The 25871-nt window shown below is 42.2% G+C and overlaps 1 protein-coding gene across 1 annotated transcript; it reads right to left on the reverse strand.

Moving 5' to 3' along the window:
• Positions 1 to 288: 288 nt before the first annotated feature.
• Positions 289 to 25507, reverse strand: LOC125321442 (ovostatin-like). Its single transcript, XM_048294301.1, has 36 exons — positions 25428 to 25507; positions 24726 to 24909; positions 24251 to 24407; positions 23061 to 23113; positions 22157 to 22177; positions 20930 to 21098; positions 20262 to 20346; positions 19361 to 19472; positions 18913 to 19027; positions 18595 to 18704; positions 17256 to 17414; positions 16672 to 16899; positions 16293 to 16350; positions 15606 to 15751; positions 14381 to 14530; positions 13633 to 13803; positions 13199 to 13331; positions 12491 to 12587; positions 11763 to 11991; positions 11082 to 11205; positions 10641 to 10759; positions 10153 to 10204; positions 9272 to 9355; positions 8218 to 8394; positions 7619 to 7700; positions 6990 to 7146; positions 6499 to 6573; positions 5342 to 5507; positions 4863 to 5083; positions 4105 to 4320; positions 3553 to 3677; positions 3285 to 3375; positions 2652 to 2720; positions 1635 to 1740; positions 1226 to 1299; positions 289 to 495 (listed from the first exon to the last, which is right to left on the reverse strand). The coding sequence occupies exons 1-35, from the start codon at positions 25490 to 25492 to the stop codon at positions 1238 to 1240; spliced, it is 4368 nt and encodes a 1455-aa protein (XP_048150258.1). The 5' UTR covers positions 25493 to 25507; the 3' UTR covers positions 289 to 495; positions 1226 to 1237.
• Positions 25508 to 25871: the final 364 nt, after the last annotated feature.

Here is a 25871-nt window from a genome sequence, read left to right on the forward strand (position 1 = left end):
CTACTCTTATGCCACAGGGGCAAAGACAGTGTCCCCGCAGGCTGGGGAAAGGTGAGGGGCTGTGCAGCAGCCATGAGCAGTGGGTGCCATCTCTGGGTGTGGGAGGCACTGAACACGATGTGTATTACAGTAGAGGGCAGTGGTTACCAGCTGTAGCTGAGGGAGGAGGCAGAGTGCTGCAGGCAGGACCAGCATGTTCCTCTCCCTCCCCCAGCCAGCAGTCATGACACGTGGACTATCATTAAAATGCCTGTTCCGTGACGCTGAAAAAAAGCCAATGCCCAGTGTAACAGGCAGGTTTATTGGTGGAAAGGTATACACGATTATGCTACAGAACTGGAGAGATGTGATGTGAAAGGCAACAGAGAATCAGACACCAGCTCCATCAATGTCACAGAGTCCCACTGTGATTCCTAAGGTGATATGGCCCTTTCCAGGACTTCATGACAGAAGAAAATAGGGTGCTTGGCCACTTGTTCAATATTTATGATGTTCCTGAAGGTGAAAATCCAAAAGAAAATAACCTCAATGAGATCAAACCAATAGCTGCAGGTTGCAAAACACAGGAATTTTTTTTCAAGATACAGGGTAGTCAGTTCTTTCTGTGCAAAACAGACAAAAACTGGACCAAGGCCTTGCAGAAAGCTGTGCCTGGAATCCTAAGAAACTGCTCATCAGATACCAGCCAGCAGAACTGCTGTGCTGAGCAGGATGCAGACCTGGACCTCCTCTACAGCCAGGCAGCATCATACTTCTGACTAGTTAATAAACCACCTCTGTGATTCATGTCACCTCATGTTCTCCTCAGATAATGTATTAACTGTCCAAGAAAAAAGTTTCTGTTAGTCCATATGGAAAACTTTGCTTGGGCCTGGGAAGCATAGGCTCCAGAGGGAAGACTTTCAAGGATGGCCATAGGTAAATGGTTCTTTGCTATGTATCCATGCTTTTGAGGAAGCTTTGAAGGTATTTCCCAGTCTTTCCATTATTCTGCACTTTGGCTTTCATTCTAAAAGCTAAGCTCTTCCCAACAGGCAGTGACGTGGTCCCCACTTGGATTCCACTGGTGTCATGGGACAGGATCTGGCCACTGTCTCTGCCTGCTCTCTGAGAAGCCTCATGGAGACTTCATTTTTTCAAGAGTGGTTACTGTTCTACTCACTCTACTCCTGCTGCTTTATACTTCACTTTCTTATCTGCTTGGTTTTTTCTGGCTTTCACTTACCTTTTTGAATCCTTAGTCCACTTCTGCAACAACCTCTTTGCAAGGTGATGTGTACTGAGCAACAGCATACTCTTCTGGAGAGGAATAGAAATGTTCCTGTTACCTTGAAGGTGGATATAACCTATGCATGCTTAAACTGGAGATCCTTGAAATGTCCTTTATTCTAGTGCGTGTATTTTCATAACTCTCTACTCATGCCTATTGGTCAACTTGGTTGGGCATGAGACCAAGTTTATTAAAGTGAAATGAGTCTCTCCTCTGGCCTTAGATTCAGATACTGATGGAGTTCAGAAGAGTGCTGGTTGCAGCAGGGCTGGTTCTGGGTTCTGGGTCTCCCTTAAGCCACACAGTGTCTCTGCTGTCCCTGTCCCTTCCCCACTCTTCACACTGGTTGAAATCAAAGACCTACCTGTTTCATAGTAATCATAGATCTGCACAGGAGCTGGCTTGGGGTGGGTCACTACAAAGTCCTGCTCAACTGAGAAAGTGATTTCTTTCCTTTCCTTCTGTGAGATCTGGAATGGAAGGTCAGAGATCGCATCAGTCTTTTTATTTGTACAACACCATCTGGAGCAGGTGAGGGTGGTAACTGACAGGTTGCATATTCCAAATCCCACTGATGGCACACATACAGATATGGGACAGCCATTATCTCAACATGCCTGGAGAGTCCAAAGGGAAACTGAACTGAAAAGCTAATAGGTTTTTTATCCTGCTTGTATCACATGATTCTGTAATTCTGTAATTATTACATATCCTATTGCCAGAGGTGGAAAATTATCCAAAGGGACTGGGTTTAATTTTCCAGGGTCTCCCAATTGTCAGGACAATAAAGTTTTGTATTTCAATCCCTCCCATTTCAGAAATGAATATTATGTGCCACCAGCAAACTGGGAATCAATTTACAGTGTGCATCACTGGGGTATTGGCTTCTACTAGTTCTACAGGGCCTGAGCAAATTAATACTAAGAAAACTCTGACTCAGGGATTAGATTATATGTACAAGAGAGGCAATGAAAATCTTTCCAGAGGAGAATGAAAGCAGTGTTCCCTGTCCTGTTGGATGGACTAAGGTTTATGAGAAGCCTGCCAAAGAGACATACACACAAGGGAACCTCTTTTCTGGTGTTCACCTGCTTTTGACTGAAAGGAGAAAGATTTTTGATTAATTCCAATGTGCTTTTTTTTAATTAACTTTTTTGTTTTTCTAGTTGCTGGTAGGACAGGTGTCAGTTTGAAGCCATTTGGAAGGTTGGGATGTTACATGCAGTTTGGGAAGTAAGCAGCTTAGTGATTACAGTAAAAAACTGATGAGGAAGAGAACATGATAAATGCACCTTATAGGGTATATCCATATTATGGTTATACCTATTACATGCTGTTTCCATCCTTTGTGGAAATCAAATTGTTAGTGACCAGAACTTACATTTTGCAGATAAAGGAGGACGTGATTTTTCTTGTTTTCTACTTGCATCACTGCATGACTGTCAATGAGCTTTGAAACAAGAAAATGGAGATAAATATGTTTGCAAAACATTAAAAAACAAGTGCTGCCTCAGACCCTACCACTGCATGTCAGTGGTATTCATTCTTCTCCTATTCAAATATCAAGGGCTGGAAGCTAACTTTTAGAGTCCAAATGTTGCTGAATACATTGAAAGGATGGATAAAAACCTACCACTTGACTTAGCTGAGGGTATGAGCGTTTTCCAAATGCACTGATCACTGCAATTCCCTTGGGGAATACTGCCTGACTCTGGTGTGATCTACATCTCAGAGCTAGTCTGAGAGGTTTCTCACCCTTTCCCTACCTGGGCAGTGCCAGCTCCCAGTTGCAGCTGCCAGCTGCTCTGGCTTGAGTTGAAACCCTTCCTAGTTTTAAATATAGGAAGGTCAGTGTGTTTGAAGCTCCCTGGAGGGCATTCCCTCCACCCAGTGAGGAACAGTGCAGCCGTGCAAACACCTCGCACAGCCTGGGGCTGAATGATTCTTAACCACGCCTCTGGTTTTCTCCTCTGTCCCTGTGGGGAGTAATTTAGTCTTGCTCCTCTAAGTTTACCTTATCCAGGGAAGACTTAACAGGAACAAAGCCAGAGAGCATCTTCACATCAATAATGAGCATGTTGGAGCTGCTTCGTTTCCCCGTGTAACTGAAACAACAGAGGGCCCTGTCAGTGGTCCTTTGGGATACTGTGTCTCACAGGCTGACATCATCAGCATGTCGATCAGCTTGTGGTTCTTGACTTCAGAAGCTGAAGTGAAAACACACAGCAGTGTTCTCTGTGTGCCTTGTCATCTGTGCAGCTGGTTTGCTGAGGGCACATTACCTGCTTATGAGGACAATATCAAATTTTGCTGGTCTATCCCGTGGGCAGGAAGCATTTGGTGTCTGTACTGAAAGCAGAAATCCAAAGTACCCCTCTGGAAGGTGAATGTTGTATCTCAGTGCTGTCTGGAAGAGGAAAAAAAACCAAAAAAAACCCCCTTTTGTTCAAGCATGCTAAGGATTTTTCTTTGCATTCAAAAAAAACAAATGTCACACTTAGTGAACTTTTCTGGCAATGTTGCACTTGGTTTTATGTGGAAGATCCTTGCTTGCATCAGTGATAAACACATCAGACTTCTACTCCTTAACAATGAAGGTGCTTGTACTCAGAGTCACCTCCCAGAAAGAAACCAGACGTTGATCAGAAAGGACTCTTTTTTCCATGCCAGATTTCCCCAGGAGTCAGAATGTGGGATGGGGAAGAGTGTTTAAAGGGTCTAGGGAAATCAAGTAATTAGGAAAAATAAAGAGAAATCAGCTAGAAAATCATCAAAACAATGGCTATCTGGTCTGCAAAATGTGAGACACAATGAAGAAGGGAGAAGACATTTACTTGCACAAATACGCATCCACTGCCATTCATTGTCAGGCTGTATTTCCCAGGGACCTCTGGAAGGGGAGTCTGTTGCAGCAGGAGCCTGTTCTCATTGTTGACAATAAATACGTTTTCAAAAGGCTTTTTGGAAGTGATCTTGACTCTGTTTTGTGAAGCAGAGTTGTAGGTGGCCTCACCATAAGCAGCAAGGGCTTGAAGAGCAATGACTGTGTCCTGAAAAAAAAGGAAAATAATAAAAGACAATTGGCTGCATAGTGTGACCAGTGCAGAGGAGATCAAAGTCACTGTTGCAACATCAACTGCAGTTGCTTCATCCTGAATTTGTATAAAACTCCAGAGTTCCCATGCATGCTTTAGGGTAGAAGAATCCTAATACAAAGGTCTCAGAACATAAAATCTGAGCACCAGAGTACACTTCTAGATTTTTTTGTGGTGATAAAGCCTGTGTTTTCTGAGGAGGTACACAGAACTCATGGGTCATCTAACAGATGGGACTTGCTGTTTTCGAGGCTCATCCCTGACACAAATATCTGTATTTGTTGCTAGTCAAATTACTCTTGTATTGCTTTAACCTTTCTATAGTTGAGAAGAGGGGGGAAAAAAGTATTTTGGTCTCCTAACAGAAAGGTTTGGTTTCTCTCAGAGACAGCAAATAGAAAAGATAAACAGGACTAGGTAGTCAGAGCTCTGCTGGAACACTGAAACAGTGCCCCAATTCCTAGGACTGGCTGTGGAGTGGAAGGTAGTTTTGGCACCTGGGTAGAAGAGAAACCTCCATAGGGATTCTGCTGCCTGATGAGCCACTGCACAATCCCTGAGGCCTTTGTGAGATCGTCTTTATTCCGGTTGGGTTTGTAGAGCAATGCCAGCAACACGTAACTGGTGATCTCAACTTCAGCTGAAGGGGCATGGTCAAGGAAGGAGGGAGATTTGTCTGATGGAGACCTCTCCTCCTGCTCCCAGTGCTGTGAGCCATCTGGATAAACAAAGAGAGGAAGGAACTCATATTGATTACAGGTGTCACTGCCCTGTGCTGCCTCGGTGTCCCACTGCATCCAGGCCTCTTCCTCAACAGGGCTCTCTGCAGATCAATGAATGCACTGCAGATTAACTCCACAGATTATTTGTGCAGTTTGGTTCATGTGCCCATACTCTCAATATTGTCAAGGTTAGACCATCAGTAAGATCTGTTCCATCTTCCCACATCCCAATTCCCCAAGTGACTGAAACTCACCAACTTCCTTTGCTGATTTCTGTAACTCTGCAAGGAATGATTCACATTTTTCTGCCTTGCCAGCTAAGCAGAAAGCATAGGCCATGAGTGCCTGAATGTAAACATCACTGATTCTCTTCTCAGATGCAGTCTCCAGACAAAAAAAAGCATTTCGGATTACAGGGTACTTAAAAACAAAAAAACATATGGCTCTATTCAGGACAGTAGTCTTCACCTGCTCAAAAATTCATTTTCCTTAAACCTGTTCCTCATCCTGTCACAATCACAGCAATGAGAGTGGGATTTCAGCTTGTATAATGACTTCAGGAGAGAGAATACAGAATTCTTCAAAAAGGGATTTCACAGGAAGCATCAAACAAATCAAATAGCTTTCAGTGGTGTTCTTAGAGAAGCTGGTCTATAAACAGAAGACTCTTCTGTTTCATTCACAGATAATTCCTTCTACTTACCTTCATAATAATTTGCTCTGCATTTCTGTAGTCAAGAGTTTGTTGTCTTGAACAAATCTAACTTAGTAGTTTCTATCCTCACTGACTTTGGTGTAACTTTAATTCTGTGATGTTGTACTAGGTTTACACCCACAAAAAATCTACACTTTGACTCCATGTCCTCAGAAAGGATATGACAAAGTGGAGGCTAACTCACCTATTGAAGTCTAACATCTCTGTAGTCGCCTTTGTACTACCAACTATTTGAAAAGGACAGATCAGCTTTTGCTCTGATGGACCTTTGTTTTTCCAACATAGCTTTTAGTTCCATTTGTAGATTTTATAGATTAACCTGCAACAACTTTCTTGACTGGGCTGTCTTTGAGGCTAAGCTGTAGTGTGTGTGTTACTACCTGTCATGTGTGGGTTTCTATTTGTCAAGTCTTTTTGTTGGAAGACAAGGGGTGTCACTACATATTTTGTGTCTGTCAAATGAGAAGATCTAACCCCACTGAGGTTTGTACGGTTTCTACTCAAAGACTGGTGGTTTAGAGGTATAGGGATGGGGACCTCCTCTATCACAGCAACCAGTTCAGATGCAGAGCATGGTCACCTACTCTGGGAGCTCTCTCCCTCTCTTTCTCTCTCTTTACTACCCAGACAATTAAGCAGATGCTGGACCCAAGTCAACAACTGGGGACCAGTTCCATCTGAATACCAGGACCTTACCAAACTGGAGTGTCCAGCTTCCAGGATGGCAATGGTGATGTAGGCAGAGAGCGACAGCTCTTCATCTACTCCTCCCTGAAGACAACATGGAGAGAGGAATAATCAGCGAACGCCACAGATGAGAAGCCTTTAAATATGAATTGCCATATCTCAGCTGAGAGAGTGTGGCTGGTTCTGGAGGCAATCCAAAAGGAAGGAGAGCATTCTCATAGCTCTTGAAGAGCTCACAAATCCAGAGAAGCCCTTTGCTATTAAATCCAAAAACACTACTCCTTCAAGCTTACAGTCCTGTAACCCTATCTCAGGTGCACATAACATGTAAAGTAGGTGTAGGAAAGCTGACTGAGCTGAAAATAGTCATTATTAGATGTGGAGAGTTAGCCCTTGGAAGAAGACAGGCATTTGGAGTGAAATATAGTTTTTGGCAGTAATAGGAGAGCATATTCTTAATGAAAAAGTGTAAATTTGGCCAAGTAGTAATTCTCTGCTACCTTCAAGGCATTGTTGAAGAGTGTCCCAACACTCTGGAAACAGCCCTCTATCTTCTGTTTGCTTGCCAGCCACATCAGGGTTTGAGACTGGACACTGTCATCAATATAGATTAAGTGGCCAGCTTGTGCAAATGATCTGTACACAAAGGCAGTGAGCCTGCAAGGGAAAGATGAAGCTGTGAGATGAGCACTGGAAGAAACAGAAGAAGCCAGTCCTCCTATTTGTGCTGTTGAGGACCATGAAGAGTTAAAGCCAGCATGTTGGTGGGTTGCTTTCTCTTTGTGTGCTCCTCCAAGAGAGAGAAGTTACAGGATGAGCAGCTAAATGGGACATGGGAAGGAGGTCCAGCACAACTCTGAGGCTGATCCTGTCTACAGAGCACCACAGTGCAATGGGTTTCATGGGAGACAGCAGGAGCGTGAATCAGAAAGTCAGCTGGGTCTTTAGGGATCAACATCTCTTTGTACACCCTGCCTGACAGCGGATGGAAGGCATTTCTTTAGTACTTACCAACCCCCAGTCCTAGACAGCTCTGTGCATCTGATTCAGCCAGTAAACTGCCACTTATCTGCATCATGATATTGAATGCAAATTCTCCTCTGAGCCACTTCTGCTCCCAATCACTCACCAGGTGTTCCCTTCTTTATCTCTGGTGCCAAAGATGCTGTAGGACCCATCAGGATGTTTGTATGACAGCTGCTTCTGGTAGCCTGCAAGAACATGAAAAAGGAAGTGTTCTTGGATGTAAAAGCAAAACCCTATTTTGTTTGCTTACATATTTGTCTGAAACCACAGCGGGTGAGAATGGAAAGGCCATGTATATCTACCAAGCAGGAGGGGAGCCCTGAGGGATCCTGTGAATGGAAGTATGGAACATCATGTCCTGCAGAAACACTGAGTCACAGGGTAGGCAGAGCTCTGTCAGCTCTGTGCTCCAACTAGACTAACAGAATCAGCATACATACTGTGCCTGAATGGAAAAAGAGAAGGGGACTGAAAGACTAAACCGCAAAGGAAACGTGGCGCTTGAATGCCAGAAAAAGGCATAAGATAAGAAGATAAAGAAAAGTAAAAAATATCTTGATCAGGGCAAATCCTTGGGTCACTGGGCTGTGCTACAAATGTGATGCCATCAGCCAGGGTAGCCATGCTGCTGCTGGTGCTTCTGCTCACTGGCCCTCAACAGGAATTTCAGCACACATTGTAAGGGAACCACAAAGCTCTCACCGCTCACTAAGTATCCAGTGGCCTTGGATTTGACCTCTTCACTCAGCTGCCCTGTCTTGTTCAGGTAGTCCAGGACGTAGATGTTGGGTGCAAAGAGGGCCATGTTCTGCTCCCCACAGCCAAAGGGCATCTGGAGGAGCTGGTGCAGGTTCTGCATGGCAGTGCCCATGATGTCACCTGGGGAGCAGGAGATGGGAGGGGGGATTAGCACAACTCATGGCCACTGAAATCACCAGTAATTTCAATTCCACAGGCAGAGTCATAAAAGCCTAGCTGGGGTTGGGAGCCACCCGAACAAGCATGAAGCTCTCAGTGCTGAGTTCTGTTGTGCTTTGTAGCCAACAAAGAGTCCCTTCCCTGCCTCTCCTTACTTAGTCCAAATTGCCCTTACCAGAAACACTTATTTTAGTGCCACTTCAAGCAGATGCTTCTTGTTGGAAATGAAAGGAGCTTGCAGGAAACTTCTGTTTCCAGAGGATGGAAGGGAATAGCCAGAGCTGCTACATTGCAACATTTATTGCAGAATTAACAACTAATGCTGCAAAGAGACATTGATAGATGTGTGATAGACCACCTCTAAATTTTTATTTCTAGGAAAGGTAGCACAGACCCAGAAAGGGATTTCTGGAATGAGCTTCTGAAAGTCACCAACATTACAAAGCAAGGATTTTATGGCTAGTGACTCACGTAACCAAGTCCATGTCCTGAAAAGACTGAAAAAACTCTAATGGCATCTCTGATTTGCAGGTGGGTGTGTAGAAAAAAGTCATACTGGCATGAGTCTGGCTGAGGTCATAACTCAGAACTGTGCTGCAGTTTCATGCAAAGAATTTCAAATGCACTAAATTTAAGCAGAGTAGTGAAGAGTGATGCAGTGATATCTAAACTCCATCTTGACGATGCAGAACATTGATGGACAAGAAGAGAATCAGACTCTTTTCTCAAAAGTTTCCCACACAAGGAGTGGAAACTCACATTCTGAATCCTGAAAGAGCCTTCTTTTTATATTTTCTACATTTTCTTTATTTTTATATTTTATTAATTATATATTTACCAACAACAGAAAATGAGGCTCTGGCTGATCCTTCCAAAACGTTTGTAGGTAGCTCTAGAGCTATATCTTGAATAACTACATCATCTGTGGAGAAAAATATTTGTCATTTGTATAGGAATATTAATTGTAACAGTGAAATGCTCCTGGTACAAACTGCACGGTACAAAATTGCACACAAGAGACAGCAATAAAGTGAAACTCACAGCATTCACCAAGAACAGACACAGCAAGAGAGAAGAGAGAATGGACACAGCAAAATCAAAATTGTGAAAAACAGATCAAGTGGTGCAGTCACTGTCATTGCTCAATAGAAAACAGTAAAACAGGGAAAGATTAGTGCTCACAGGCTGCAGTATCTGTGAACCTGGGGATTTCTTCAGTGACAGAGTGGGAAGAGGTGTTTGGTGGGGGTCAGAACTGCTTTTTTGCCTCTTTTAGGCCAGCCAGGAAACCTTAGGAACTGTTTGCTGTCAGCACTGAGATGGTGTGGAAAGGAATATTATATTTACCCTTCCCACTAGAGGTGGAAAGCTGTAAGCTGCAGGTATCCAAGGAATAGAGGACAACAGTCACCATGAGTGAATGAAACACAGGACATACTTTGCACAGAAAGGTCATCTCCCTTTGAGAGCTTCACAGCAGTCTTCCTTCAGCATCTGAGCACATCTGACCACGGCACAGACTCTGCCTCGGTGATGTGCACCAGACCACACAGTAATTTGGTAGCAGGGAATTGAACTATTACACTATTACACTCATACTAGCTGTCATATGGACAACTCTGGTAAAAAGGGAAAACATCAACAAGCACTGCAGGAAGGAATGCAAACTCCAACCTTCCTTTCAGTTCTTCTCGAGACAGCAGTATATAAGACCCTTACCTTCTGTACAGATTAAGGAGTTTTGAGTCTTTTCCCTTCTGATTCCTTCAGGCTGCATGGAGATGGAAAGAGGAGACACAGGCAGTGGATGAGACAAAAGCATGCAGAAGAAATTCAGTGACAAAAAGGCCACACCCTTGCCCAGTCTGCTGCATGATAAAACAGGTGGATTGAAACAACAGTTTACAAGCTCATGTACAGTTTGGCTACTCCTAAAAGGGAGATCCCATCAGATGGAGTCCCTCATTTCCAGTTTCTCCTCTGCACGAGGGAGACATGCACCCACTGATCCTCATGGAAGAGGACATCAGATGGGAGTGGACTTGGACTTGGGTTGAACAGCCAGACACTGTCCCACACAGGTAGAGCCATACCAGGAGTTCTTTAGGGAACCTGAAAAACTTTTACTTGCTTTTGGTACTTCTGCTGTGTTTTAGTTTCTGCAGGAAAAGGAGTACAGGACAAACAGGAAGAGCTGTCAGCAGTACCTCAACCAGCAGTGTTCTGATCTGGGTGTCCCTGTAGTCAATACTGATGTTCCCAGGGGCTTTGTCTCCACAAGCTTCATCATCCTTGGTCTCTGCAGTAACGCTGAACACTACATTACCTTAAATAGCAGCAGAAAAGGAAAAAAATTGACCTCTATCATAGAGGATGATTGAGAAAGTAAGAAAACTTTGATGAATAAGATAAAGTAGTTCAACATAATGAATGGTCAGTCACTGTAGGTGAGACATACGGGAAGAGAACTGATCTCTAAAAGTGGGAATGATAAACACACTGAAGTTGTGGAGAAGCTCTTTAACCCAACTGAAAAGACCAGTAGTAGACCAAACTCCCTAGGTTGGAAAAGGATTAAGTTTTTTCAGGTGAGATCTAAATGAGTATCAATCTCAGAACAGAAAACCAAGTAGATTCAAAGCACATACCAGTTTCTTCGGGGAAAATATTCCAGACATAGGTCTTTCTTTGCTTGGCACATACACATCCATCATCCTCTGGGGAGATGAGTTTGGCTTGATAATCAAGGGAATCCGACAGTGAAACATTAATCTGAGAACAGAAAGAGCAGTGTAATGGGGTGAAGGTTTTGTACCATATGCAAATGGTGCTTTATTATTAGAGAGGGGTGAAAGACTATCTCTTTATGTCCAGAGTAAACAGTGTAAAGCAGATTTAATGCCTGAGATGATAGCGTTTGATTAATCATCCATCAGATGTGACCTGAACATTTTTCCCTCGTTTCTCACAACATTCTCGTTGAGATGTTAAACCATCCTATGCACACCTGATTCCTAAGGAAAAGACCCCACTTAAGCCATTGATAGCTTGCACAGCTGTGGATGGCGAATGATACTCTGCAAAGCACTTCTTTCTTTTCTCTATGGATCTTGAGAGAGTTGCTTTATAGACCCATTCTAGTTATAGTTCACAGAGATCTCCCTTTTCTCTGTAGTGGTTTAAGAGGACAAATCCAGTCATGATACCTGTTGTCAGCTACAATGAGCAGTACCTCAATCAAGAGCAGATCCAACCACCTGCACCAATCATTTTGCTGCAGCTTCTTTGGAGATGGGGTAAGGTCTAACCATCTGGGCAGAAGTACACACCTTAATGCACTGGTCGAGGTAGTTGAAGACAGTGGCTCTAAGCAGGAAATCTTCTCCTCGGATGATAGAGTATGGCAAGGTCAAATCAACAAAGAAAGGCTGCAAGGCTGTCAGGGTGGCAGGCACAGATGTGCCAAATCCAGCCAGCTCTTCCACACAGAAAGCACTGGCTTTCCATTTGGTGATGGTGTCAGGGATGGTGTATGAGATGCTGGCTTTTCCAGTAGAGCTGATGGGAATGGAGAAAGGATGAAAGTTTTAGAAAGGGTAAATTTCATATAACTTGCTTCTCAGTAGAGGCAACATGTTTTGAAAACCAGAACTACCCTTATTCTATCTGCAGACATCCCATCCCACATGGAATTTATCACTAAAATCTGAGAAAAGTCCATTTGAGAGTTCTTCTGCCCATCATTTCCTTGGGTTTGGAAAGACAAATCAGAGTTCTTGTACTGCAAATCCGTATTTTAAATAGAGGTGTCCTTCATCTGAGAAAGGGAATATGGCTCATGGTACACACATTGTGGGGACAGGTGTCTTTAGGGACATCTTTGATATTTTGTTCATGGAAAAGAGAAGGGCAGATGGGCAGCTGGTGATTGAAAAACTGGGTCTTATGGGCCAAAAACGAAGAAGAGTTGGCAAAGGATTGCCACCTTGCAGGACATCAGGGGGCATATTTACCAATTCCTTAAGCAAGGCAAGGGGATTAAAGAAGCAGTACTCACTTAATTTGAACTATATCCCAAATCCAAGCTTCAGGGAAGAATTCCCGAATAGTCTCAAGGATGAGTCTCCTCTCTCGTTCCTCCCTACCAGCTTCAGCTGGTAAGAGATAATGAGAATTTAGTAAAACCTGGTTCACAGAACGGAGACTCCCAGAAAGGACAGGTTTGAATGTACATGGGCCAGTATGAAGGACAATGAGTGTTTTACCATTTCCTTCTAACTGAGACTATATGCAATGCCACACAAATATTATTTTATGTTACTAATGTATCCCTGGTTAGGTATAACCTGCTGTCAAAGGAAAAAGAAATCATTATTTGAAGAGTTTTGGTCTCCAAATATGAGCATGAGACCTAGGGCTAGAACTCAGGTCACTTGGCTCTTAACTCAGTTTGCTGTCCCACAGTCACACAGTCTTTCCCAACTAGCTCTGGTCAGAAGGGAATCATAATAACTAACAGTGTTAGTTTTGTGTGACACTGCCAATTGCCAACAATTCCCAGTGTGAAACTGGACATGAATCAGAAGTGTAGACCTGAAAGACTCTTTGGGGCATTGGCCATTAGCTTAAGCTATCTCATTCTGTGCCAGGCCAGTACTCAATATCAAAACCAATGTGGTTAATGAGTACTGTCCATGTTCCTATCACATGAATACCACTTCCTTTAAGGAGAAAGGTAAAATCTCCTTCCTGTCCCCTGTGTTACCTGATGATTTGACATGGTGTGCAGAAGCCATGTGTCCTTCATTCAATACATATGGTTGACGTCTTACAGTCTCACTAGTGCATACAACTGGTTGTCGAACCTTTGAGTTGGTAAAAAATTTAATTCCCATATCCTGTAAAAAGCACATTTCAGTGTTAGCCATAACCATACTGTAACTGAGGTTTGTTCCATTCTTCCCTCTTTCCCATTACTGTGTTTCCACCACAGAGGTGCCCAGAGACATGTATGCAGAGACTTTTGGGAGCTTTGTGCGTGTTGGAAAATCACAGTAGGCACCAGAATCAATTGAACATAGAGGTCCAAGAGGAGAGTTTGTCATGTATAGGTTTTACTAACAGGATCATTAGCAGAATCTAGCACTACAGTAGCAGAAACTTACTTCAGCATATTTAAGTAATGTACAGGACATTTACCCTGAGGATTTGATACACATCTGGGCCTAATCCAGACATTACAGGTGTGTAATACAAGCCTTTGTGAAAGATGTGGTCAGATGAGACACAGGGCTCTTGGGAGTCGTCTTCTAGATTGAACCCCTGGAAGATGTAGCCTTGAAAGTCTTGTAGGGGATGCAGGCTGTATATCTGTGAGGGGTAAGGAAACACAGAAAATGTGTCTGTGTGAAGATCAACCTTAATTTCACTGTCAAATACTGCAAATTGCCAGAGCTGAGATGTCAGCCTGTTTGACAGGCTCTGTTTGCTCTGTTTCCTGGACTGAGAAATGGCTGAATGGCTGGGATTAGAGGGCAGTGGTCAGTGGCACGAAGTCTAGTTGGAGGCCAGTAATTAGTGGTGGACAGCAGGGTGCACCAATACTGGGTCCAGTCTTGAACCAGTCTTGAACCTTCACTGATTGCCTGGATATTGGGGCAGAGTGTACCCTCAGCAAGTTTGCTGATGGCACAAAACTGGGAGGAGCGGCAGATATGCTGGAGGACTGTGCTGCCAGAGACCAGTCACAGGTTAAACTGAATTCCACATGAAAGAGGACTTCCAATCCACAGGAAACAAATCTCTTTATTGCCTACTAGAGATGGTTTATGACCAGCACAGGCCTAAAGCTGTAGAGCTCTAACACAGTCTAACAATCTCAAGTGGAAAGACACTGTAATGGAGGAGGAAGAAGCCATGGAAGGAGACAAGGCATTTGGCAGCTTACCATTTCCGTGGTCAGCTCTGTCTCAGGCTTCAGGAGCAGCACACTCTGATCCACTGCCCTCACAGCACAGAAGGAGTTGGCAGCAGCCTCAATGACCAAACTGACATTGGAAGCTGGGTTCATTTGCTTTTCAGAGAATTCCAGGTGGACCTGAAATTCATTGAACAGATGTTGGCATGGGTAATCCATGCTGCTGGGGCTGAACTCTCTGTGTGAGTGGAAGGCAAGAAGGAGAGGGCAAGGATTTTCTGTTAAAGCACAGAAAATCTGCCTGGTCTCCACCAGGCCTCTTTTATAGCAGGGACCTAGGCAATAAGCACTCTTAGATTCCTGTGATAGCTTAAGTGAAGCCCACCTCAAGTAATTTAAAACAAATTGTGATTCTTTTGCTGTTATTATCGAATCAAATCAAACCTTATTATGACTTGTCTACATGCAATAATCACTACAGTGAGCAAATAATGTTTTTCCTAGGTCCATGGCCCATGTTAGCAAATATATAAACCAGATTCTGTTTTGGACCCATTCAGAACAAAATCAATTTCACATTTGTGTTAGATAAGAGGAAAAGAAATAGGAGGGGTAACTAGAAATGGGTAACTAGAAGTGGGTAACTAGAAACATTTTGTTTCATGTCACTTGGTTTGCTTTGTCCTATAATTTCATGCATTTTAGCTTTTAGGAGCTAAAGATTAGAAAAATCTTAATGATGAAATTTGATTTTTAAATTATAAATGAAAATGTACCATTAAAAAAAAAAAAAAGGAAGAAAAACTTAAACCCCAGATTGATTTTTTTTTCTTTCTTTTCTGTGCGTATTTAGTTCTCGTAAACCTTAAATGCATTTTTCAACAAAAAAGTGTGAAAAATTAGATTCAATAGTCTAGGGCTAAGTCTAAAATGTGTTCAGTATCCTGAAGGACAGAAAGTGCAGAAACTAGATGGAACACTAGTAGAGTTTAAGAGAGGCAAGAATTATTTAGGATTTATGTGGATTTCCTGAAATGTTTTTGACATTAAAGGAAGATCTATCTTTTGACAATAAGGCCAGGCGGTAGAGGAAAGATGTAAGGCCAAAGAGAAAAAAGAAAAATGAAAGGACTGATGCAGAGAGAAGTGGAAGGAAACAAGAAACACAACTGGAGATCTGTTGTTGAATGTATACACAAAGAATTTGTATTCACCTGACAGCAGGTAAGACTTGCTATATCTTAGTGCCTCTCACCTTGTTTTTGAAACACTTCTCAACTGGCAATTGAACACTGTCTGCCACCAGCTCCTTGTCAGGGTGTAAGGTGTACACCAGCAACCGAAGGGCTGGAGCCATTTCCTCACTGACCACAAGTGGAATGGTGAAAGTGCCATTTTGGCCTGTTAGAAGAAATAAAGGCACCAATAAGGAAGGAATATCAAAGATTTACTGTAGTAAAGTAGTAGTAGTACTACTGTACTACTAGTACAGTACTAGTACTACTACTACTAGTACTACTACTGTAGTAGTAGCCAAACTCAACAGGCATGGAATTGTACCAGTCGGTGGAGCAATCTAGATTTAGATGATAAACTGAAACATTTTACAGGAGGTGATGTGCCAAGGTTTAATCCAGGTGGTCTCAGATTTATTGTAGATTTGAACATGCGGCCATATTCAGATTAGCTCCTAAGGCAGACACTCTGCATTCCCTACATCATCCTCTGGGAAGATCTTTAGAGAATGCTATTTGACTGATATCAATTGAACTTATTGCTGGACTAAACCTGACCTTATAGTGATCTTAGTGGTCGTGCTACTATCATGCACACAGGCATGGACAAAGAGAGATACAGCCCTCTCAACAGCTTCTAGATTCAACCATCTGGGTGTTTGTTTGTTTGTTTTAATGCAAAAATATGGATTGGCAACTTAACTTACCAGCTTGGATATTAACTTTAATTTCCCCTGTAAGGACAATCTTGCCTTTTGCCATGCCCTGTGCAGAGAAGATCAAGACATGTATGGGTTGGTAGAAGTTGGAGGGAGAAAGCAGCAATCGGGTTTGTTGTGCATTGATAGGACTATCCACAATGAGATGATCTCGAAAGCTTAAGCATAAGCCTTAGGGCACACTGAATGCTCCCACTGCTGCTGCTGGGAACAATGCTGCTGGTCACAAAGCAGAAGCAAAAGGAAGGGAAGAGAGAGGCAGAGAATACCATGAAGAGCTCTCACTGCTGTAATTCCTGTAGATGGATTGCCAGATAGCTGCCCAGTAAAGCCCTTTCAGCAAACCAACCCACAACCTCCTACTCACCACATAGTAGAAGTTCATGGCATTGATGCTCCTGTATCCTTCTGTGTTTAAGACATAGTGCACAGTGATCATCCTCTTCTGCCCACATTTCAGATCTTTCCATAAAGGCCCAATCCTCACAAAACTGCTAGTCCAAGAGTAGAAGCGCTGGACGGAGAGAGACGCTTCTGGGTAGTAAGGCTCTATCCAGCCTTCGTAGTGGCAGTGGTCACTGGTTTTATAAATTGCCTGATCAGGAGAGGGAGTGGGGAAGAAAAGGAAAACAAACATGTATTGCTAGGGAAATCATCATCACATTCTGACATCAGAATGATTAGTTCACATAATGCATATAGATAAGAACTGCATCTAAAGCCAAACTGGTAAGGGAAAAGCAGCCTTGCAACAAGCCATTGCATTGCAACAACTCAGATGTTTTCCTCACTCCTCTTATGGTCATTTTTGAGAGCTCTAAACTGTAAAATAAGATGGAGAAAGTACATTTTTATTACCAGAACTCAAATATAATTCCATCTCTTCTTTTGGTCCAGTTTGAGACCAGTCATCTCTCTCTGTGTCTCTATTCAGCCTTGTTTTATACTCACTTTCAGACTGATCTCAGGATCAAACATTTCAGATGTGTCAATGCTAAACTCAGCAACACCCTTATGATCCGTGGTGAAGTTGTCTGTGTTCTTGTTATTGACAAATAGCTGAATAACCTCATTGGAAACAGGAGAGTTGTCTTTGTCTACCAGCTTGATCTGTAAAAGGGAACGTGAAACATGTTGAGCATATTGTCTTTCTGTATGTAGATACTGATATTTTGCACTCCTTTGCTCTCCAAACAGCAAAATTGTTTTTTCATCTTCTTTCAAAGCAATACTTGACAACTGAAATGTCTCTCTTCACTTTCTGGCAAGTATTTGACTTATCTAATGAGGTTTGGAGCAGAAGCTTCCTCAGCATATGCCACACCATTGATAATGTTGTTTTGTGGAGCAAGAACTTGTCATGTCTCATCTCTTTCCTGATCAGTGCCTTCTGACTATACATATTCAGTTTAAAAATATTTTTTCTTTTCTCCCTTCCTTTTTTTCTTCCTTAGTTTTGAGAGTCTGTTGATGCTATTTTCAGTGTCTGAAAGCCTTTTATCCACATCTTTTTTTTTTGAACATTTTTCTGATTGTCTAGAGGGTCTCTGCTGTTTATGTGTTAAACAAACAAATAGGAAAATAACAGGCCCCGCTAAGTAAATTTTATGTTGCTAGAAATGAGCATTCATTTTGATTTTTAAAAAGAAGAGAACAGAGTGAGAATGGGAACCAAATAAGAAAGTTATATAGACTTTCCAGAGGGGAAAAATCTCCACACTTGAAAGACAATCTTATCTCCTTTCAGTGCTACTGGTCCCCCTTATCCTTTCCTCATTGACAAAAGCTGAACTGAAGGAGAGAGATTTATCCCTACCCTTTAAACCACTGACAGAGTTATGTGGGTATTATCATGAAACAAAATAATGGAAAACCTTTTTGAGAGAGAAACTGTTGTTATCTCCTAGATTTTTTGTGTGTGTCTTAAATTCCTTTCCCTCTTTCTTCCCTCATCCACCAGTGTTTTTATTCATGTCTGGCTGGCATGTGGTGGTCAGTTCTGAGGGGAGAGGCAGTGATTAATAGCAAGCTTAAAATGCAAGTTAGAAAAATGCTAGTTAATGAATTGTTCTGATTTAAAGTGTTTCTGGCAGAATCAAACTCAGAATAAACAAATAGCCTTCAGTATTCAGAATTACCAATAGGGCACTGTATGTAACAGAAGAAGCTAGGGGAGAACACCCCCCCCCCCCCTCCCCCCCCCAAACAGTCCCCTAGATGTTGCCATCGTTGTTGTTATGTGATTGCCTGTCTATCATCTTCAATACAAGCCCTCTAAGCTCTTGCTTACCTGTCCAAAGTAAGGAATTCCTCTTCTGTAGTGGTGATCCATGTTCTCAAACTGTATGGTGCTCATCACCTGAGTTATGGAAATAACCTGAGCAGCTGTAAATTGCAGGCCTGGAAGACATGCCCAGAGTCAAGACAAGATACACTTTGTCCTGCACAGAGCATCATCAGAGTTTGCCTGGAGATGGTCACTGTGCTTGTAAAAAGGGACCTTCCTCAGGGAGACATTCTTGTACTCAGCAAGTAGAGGCTGAGTATCTCCTACTCTCCTCCTTGCCCACACCACTGCTGCTGTTTCTGACTGTCCAGAAAGGATTACCTGTTCCTTTCTCTGTCACAGTGGCTTTCACGTCAAGGTTCCTCATGTAACCAGTGCGATGTAGCTCAAAGATGTTGGAGCTGAAAACACGGGAGAAGCAACCGTCTGTCTCCAGCTGGAAAGGGAAGAAAAAGCCTGTTCTCAAGGCTCATAGTTTGCAAAGGGTGTTAACAATACACAGGACTCTTTAGTGAGTGAAATCTTTTCCCAGTACTTTTAACATGATTTACACATGTTTATAGGAAACAGAGTCATGAAGATGAAACATGCAGGAAGCCAAGAAGAGAAATGAGGTGCCCTGAGCTCCTAGCTAGTGATACAAGCAAAGAGATGAATAGAGTGAAGAGAAGGATCAAAGAGAGAAAAAAAATGTGATGGGAAAAGGGGGAGACACAAGAACAGAGGAGAGAGGACAAGCATGAAGAGGAATATAAATTATGTATCATACATTTGTGGTAACGGATTGACAAACTGGGCTCTTCTTGCACCTCCCATATGAATCAAAATCCCTGCACACACTGAGCTGGACTTTGCCTTCAACAGGCTGGCCATAGGTGTACCTAGGGGAAGAGGAAATATGAACTGATGAGGTCTGTGAGCTAACAGTTGAAAAATAATCTTAAACTAATGTGTGCAGGAATAGATCCAAGACAAGCACTGAGCCAGAGCATAAAGTAGTTTCACAGGCTTTTTACTAACTCTCCAGCTGTAACAAACAAAAAATAAAACTCAGAAATCAAAATTAGTTCTTTTTCGCACCTAAACCCATGAAACAAAGACACAACTTAAATGAGAAAAAAAATACCTTCATAATGAACAGACATGGCTACTGACCAAATTAAGACTGTTGTCTCCAATCTTCAGCTTTGACTGGAGTTCTAGACTCACTGAAATCAAAGCAAAGCTCCTCGTATCTGCAAGGGGATCAGGATTTCAACTCTGGAATTCAAATTACAAGATCTTGGTGTTGCTGTAAGCAAGCTCCTTCTGAAGGACCAAGCTTGGAGGAAGAGTTAGACAGCTGGAACCATAAGATCCCTGCTAGAATTTAATGGTGCTCTGCTTTATGAAGGTCTCCCTCTGAAGTGGGTTTTTGGGAGTGGACACATCGTACTTTGCCAGGGAGCCTCTCAAAAGATTTATCCAACATGTGGAACTGAATACTCATACAATAAAATGAGATGAGCACACGAATAAATGAAAGCTCCAATGACCACATCAACCCTGACCAACCTCTTCTGGGGCCCTGCATATTTTGGTTTCTTCTCCAAGCCCTGGCTTTTTCCCCAGTTCTTGGGAAGTTCTTCCTCTTCAGCATATTTCCTAACAACTCTGCACTTGGTACTTACAATCCACAGACTTTCACTGTGAACTCTGAATCCAGGACTGTAAGGCTTTCTGGTACAGTGACTGTGACATCAAATTTTGGCAACACTAGGACAAAGAATGGAAAGAAAAAACCCAATACTGGCATACAGTAAATTTGCAGACCTTCTTAAGATGAAAGCAAAAATGAGGATATATCTCATTGTTAGTCACAGAAGGAATGGGATCTCAGAACTGGAGTGGCAAAATGATTAAGAACTGGCCTGATCTGCAACAGCTTACTGAAATATTTCTGCAACATTTTGAAGAGAAGACAGGACTTCTGAAGTGAATCCTGTGATGTCTAGACTCCTTGCAGATCTTTGTCCAAGAAAGTTCATGGACATAGCTGGGAAAAATTTAGTTTGTCTCACTGAAATTTGCGAATTACTTGATTTCTTATGGAGATTATTTTGCTGGCTGAGTATGTGAAAAATGTTAAATTTTTCTTCTTCGGTTTGTGGGGGTTTTTTTTGTTTTTGTTTTTGTTTTGTTGGTTGTTTTACTGTTCTCTTTCTTTTTTTATCTTTCCAGTTCTTAATGGCAACTAATTGGAGCTGCCAGAAAGCTGTTTGAAGTTTTAGCAGTCAAAAGGGTTGCTTGATATGGGCTCATCTCTAATAATGTTTTCTACACTGAGTAAAAAAAATACCATATTCCACCACAAGGAAGGAGTGACTTGTTTTATCTCCTGACTTCTTTGCTATGATAATTTTGTAGTTCCCCAGGATAGGCTCTTCAGTGAGTGGGAATTCTAGCTGAATAATGTTCATCTCTGACTTCACATTTTGCCACTGAAAGATCCTGTTGCCTCTTGGATCCTGAAGAAAAAAAGAATACAGACTCACAGGCTTTTTGCCTTGGAAATCTTTTGCTTTTAGCACACAAAACCAGCAACAAAGTAGAAAACAGAGCAGATTGCTTTAACTCATTGGAGAAGCTGCTTAATGCAAACACATTGAGTTAAATCACTCCTTTGTACTCGGATTATTCATGTTATTATTGATGTTGCTAGATTCTCATCTATTGTTCTCAGATTTAGGCATCCTCTGCCAGCCTACTTATTAGTCTCAATCATCAGGGGAAGTTGCATAATACTGCTCTTCCTGCTCTTTAGTATATGTCGCTCTAGATTTGCACCACGAGGGGAGAGAAAGAAAATCTTCTTTGTGCTTTCCCTTCAGACAAGTTTATCCCATGCAAATCTTGGCCTTTAGCAACCCCAGACTTTTTTTCAGCTGCCAGGAAAAGGAAGGAAGCATTAACTGGGGTGGCATTTTCCTCTCAGTATATGTTATGCTAGTTAGACTAAAGAAAACACATTCACACCATTTCCTTGACTCTTTACAGCAATGACTGGAAGCAAAACATGTGGAGAGCTCAAAATATGTATGTTTTCACTGCAAAGAAAATAAAGTCTCCTCACTTCACAGTGTAAAATGAAAACTTGTAAGTTTGTATGCTTGTAAAAAACTTGTATGCTGTCTAGACATGAACTGCAATTGTGTTAAAAATCACCAGAAAATGCCATGAAAGTACTAAGATCACTGGTAGTTGTATTCACAACCTATATTTGTTCATTGTTTTTAGCAGCACTAGAGTTACAGAAAGATATATCCCAAAATAAGTTGAGCAAACTGGGGGAAGGGGAGGGGAGTCAAAGGCAGATATAAGAACACTACAACTTTTGACTGCTGGAATGATTATAGGTGTGCTTTCCATGTCAGTCAGGCTCAAAGAGCATCCCTGTGTTTTGTGGAGTTTCTGTTAATTTTTGCTGGTGTACTCAGCAGCAGAATTTGCCTGTGTATGGACACATACAAACCCACATAAGGACGTGTGCCCTGAGTAATGCAGTACAAAGACAAAACTTTCTTACCTGAATTGAAATCAGTGGGTACTGAAATAGGAAAAAACAAAGTGGAAGAAGAGATTAGAAAGCTGATCAAACAAAAATTATTTTTTCTCAAGACGGTGAGAAATGTATAACCAATATTCAGTATAATACCATTAATAAGAGGTGCTCATCTCTTACTTTGATCAGCTTAACAGCAATTTTACTTCAATAAGAAGCTTTCATAAAGGAGAGAGATGAAATGAGAATGGTGGGACAGTTTCTGATCATAGTGTTTTTAGTGCAATCTCAGAGCATATGAGTGAGCAGAGTTATAGAGGTGCACACAAACCATGATTTGGGCTTCGTTTTAGCACCAGCTCTTTTGTTACTGCAGTGCTGTCTCCTGCATTACAAGCACAGGAGAGGAGGTCAGTGGAGACCCTTCCATTGATTGGCTTATGGACTATGAGCATGAAGAGAGACTGCTGGCAGTGGAAAGAATACCTCTGAGGAGATAAACAATTGTGATAACAACTTCCTCTTTCATTTCCCCCATTTCTAAAATGGGCAAAGTGCCAGGTGGATGATTTACTGATGCCTGCAAGCAACAATTGCTGAACGGCAATAGCAGGAGACTGAACCATGGGCTTTCTGGTCAGAGCAAAGATAATGTCTGTGGCAATGAAGTGGAGGGGTTTTTTAAGCCTCTTTCCCAGTGACAGCAGAAGTTGTTGTGTCAGGAATTCAAACTGCTTCACGCTTGCCTTCTTCCCTGTGCCTCTAATGACAGGGTGGATTACAGCACGTGCTTATGAAATCAGGTAAATTCTTTGGCATTTAGTCTCTGCAACATCTCGTTTTATCCACAGCAATCCTTTATGTAAAATTTGAGAAGAAGTTGTCTCCCAGAAGTTTTAAATCCAGGGGAATATTACTGGTCACTCACCTTCTCCTGAACAGGTTTAAAATTGAAATCCAGGGCAACAACACGAAACCTCACTGGAAAGGCAAGGAACAGGGTGTTAGCATTGACCATAGTTTGTTTGTCTGAGCATGATTTTTGCATTCATTAGTACTCCCAGTTTCACAGGATATTCCAACAGTCCCACTTGCACAGGATGCACATAATGAAGTGCATCTGAAGGTAGAAGAATCCTACACAGACTTTGATTAAGGGACTTTTCCCTAGCATGAAGTTCTTGTACTCTCTCATAAAAGTTTCCTTTAATGTTACTAGTGAAAATTTTACTTTCATAAAAGTTTAACCTCACAGAAAGGGGATGACTGAACAAATAAAACTGCATTACCTTTTAATAATTTAGTTTAGTCTGCTGCTTTTTCCAGCTCAAAACCAAGCCATTTGACCAATAAAGAACCCATGTTGGACACCTTGGTGGCACCAAATTCCAACTGGTAAGCTTTCCTTCATACTATGTATCTATGTAGATAGAACTCAATTAAAGTAAAACTAATCTAGTCTTATGGCTGCATTATGTGACTAATCTCTGGGAAGAAGTTTTCTTCTAGTATTTCCTAAAGTGTGTGCTAGAAGCCTTAACGCCTAGAAGTGAATTGAAGAATGGATCTAGATAAATGTAGCCCTGCTTAATGGCCAGGTGAGAAGCATGGGTAAGGGAATAGCATAAGTGCAAGAATGCAACATGAAAATCCAAAGTCCAAACACTTCAGGAGCCAGAAGGTAAATAGTATGATTTTGTCTTTAACCACTTATAATTAATTTCGAAATAATGGATTTCACTCTTGGTGTTTAGACTATTTTGATGCTGACCAGCACCACAGAGGGAAGACTCTGGAAGCATGGTTTTATGCCAGGTAGTGATCTATTCACCTCTTCCCACTATCCTGGCCTGTCATCAGTAATGAAACAGCAGCAGTGATAGCTTCTGCCACCTGGGAGGAAGGGACAAAGAAAATAATAGAGATCATGGGATGACGGTCTCCTGACATCCTGAAGATGATTCCCTAAGCTACACAGCAAACAACTGTAATAGTTTTAACAGAAACTCTGAAGAAACTGCCTAGAGTGTAGCTCAGCCTGAAAAACACCAGGCAGAGAAGTTCTGTCTGAAGAAATTGCCTCCTAAGGCCCATGTTATAGACAAAGAGAACATTCACCGGTCTGTCCTGGTCTGTAGATGGGTTTGTCTGTCTGCACGAAGACAATGCTGTCTGTGTTCCAGATCATCACTGACCGCTGCTCCTCTAGGCTGATGGTGGTGCCCTTGGCAGAGAAGGAGATGAAAGCCAGTGGTGCAGAGTGGACAGGAGGAATCTGTGAAAAAAACAGGAAAACATGGAGAGGTTGTTAGTCCTGAAGTAATTTGCCCCAGAACCTGCTGGATAGCAATATCTGTGGCCTGGGCTCCTATGAAGAGACACAATCTTGCTTCTACCAACTTCATCATCTTACTACTGTTGTCCATAAAAAATGTCTCCTTGTCCATTACTGTGTTACTCTCCTATGCTTCCTTTTGCCTTTAACAAGTCTTATTTCTTTCCCTGCTTGTTCCTCTCCTGCGCTCTCTGCTTTAATTTTCTTGTCCCCGTTTGCATTTCTATTCCATGGGGACATAAATGAAAATTAACTTACCTTGAAATTGAAGCATTGTAGACCACTGTTTGCTGTCACGGTTTTCTTAAAAATAGTGGTACTAACAGAGCTGTATTCTAGGATTACTCTGACGGATATTGTCTCATTGAGGTTAAGGAACTGCAGGCAAACCTGACCTGGAGAGTCATTTTGGAGGACAGCAGGCACCATCAGGACATACTGTCTGTGAGATCCAAACATCAAAGTGATCACACTCATATATAAAGGAGAAACAGCCTCCACAGGATAAAGCAAACACATAACACTGTTACTACTCAGTACCCAGCAATTACTTTACATTAAATATGACACACTGCCAGTGCTCCTCACTCTGTCCTGCAGCTCTGAACTAGCCCAGCCCTGGTATTGCCCCCAACTCTGGTATTGCCCCCAACTCTTGCCCTTTTGCCCTTTATTTGAGCCCTGGGCCCACCTGGCTTTAGCAAAACATCCTGCTGTCACTACTGCTATTGCCTTTTCTGGACACATGTCAACTTCTATGGAAGTTCTGCAATAGGTAGGAGGTCTGATCATATTATATGAGAACGATTCACTTGCCATCCCCATTCCACTTCAGCTCTCCAGATATAAAAGATGAGCCCTGGCAGTATTTAATATTTAGAGCAAAATGAATAACACTGATTAGCACTGTCTTTAAAGCCTTTCCATAAATACTAGTAGTAGCAATAGGGTAGTTCTTACGGCTCAGGTTCCTTTGCAGCAGTTACATGCCAGAGAAGAATAGCCAAAAGAAACTTCAGCCACATTTTTCTCACTGGGAAACAGAAGAAAGAGATAAGTTCTCTTCCTGTGAAACAATTCCTTGCCTACTAGTTTAACAGCTCTGCAGCATTGCTCACCCAGTGCTCCAGAGGAGAGGAAGTTGGCTCTTCAACTCCTGCCTGGCTCCTTCCTTTGATGTTAGTGCCTTTATAACTGCAGCAAGGGGTGGAGATCCCAGTCTATCCCATCCCTTGCAAGAACCGCCCCTAACACTACTGCAATCAAAATCAACCCACCGTCTCCAGACTGTAACACTTCACTGCAGTTCTCTGAATGTCTGCACAAAATATCTTTAGTGGTCTTGTTTTCAAGGGAAGGGGCTTCGGTTTTTACACTGAAACTTGTCCCAGCATGGAAAAGCAC

This window comes from Corvus hawaiiensis, chromosome 2, assembly GCF_020740725.1.
Source record: "Corvus hawaiiensis isolate bCorHaw1 chromosome 2, bCorHaw1.pri.cur, whole genome shotgun sequence".
NCBI lineage: Eukaryota > Metazoa > Chordata > Aves > Passeriformes > Corvidae > Corvus > Corvus hawaiiensis.

Coding starts and splice junctions, on each gene's coding strand:
- LOC125321442 (XM_048294301.1), bottom strand. CDS start 25,492: ATGTGGCTGAAGTTTCTTTTGGCTATTCTTCTCTGGCATGTAACTGCT. Junction 15,752..16,292: donor TAAAGTTAATATCCAAGCTG/GTAAGTTAAGTT, acceptor TTCTTCTAACAG/GCCAAAATGGCACTTTCACC. Junction 10,760..11,081: donor TATTTTCCCCGAAGAAACTG/GTATGTGCTTTG, acceptor CTGCTATTTAAG/GTAATGTAGTGTTCAGCGTT.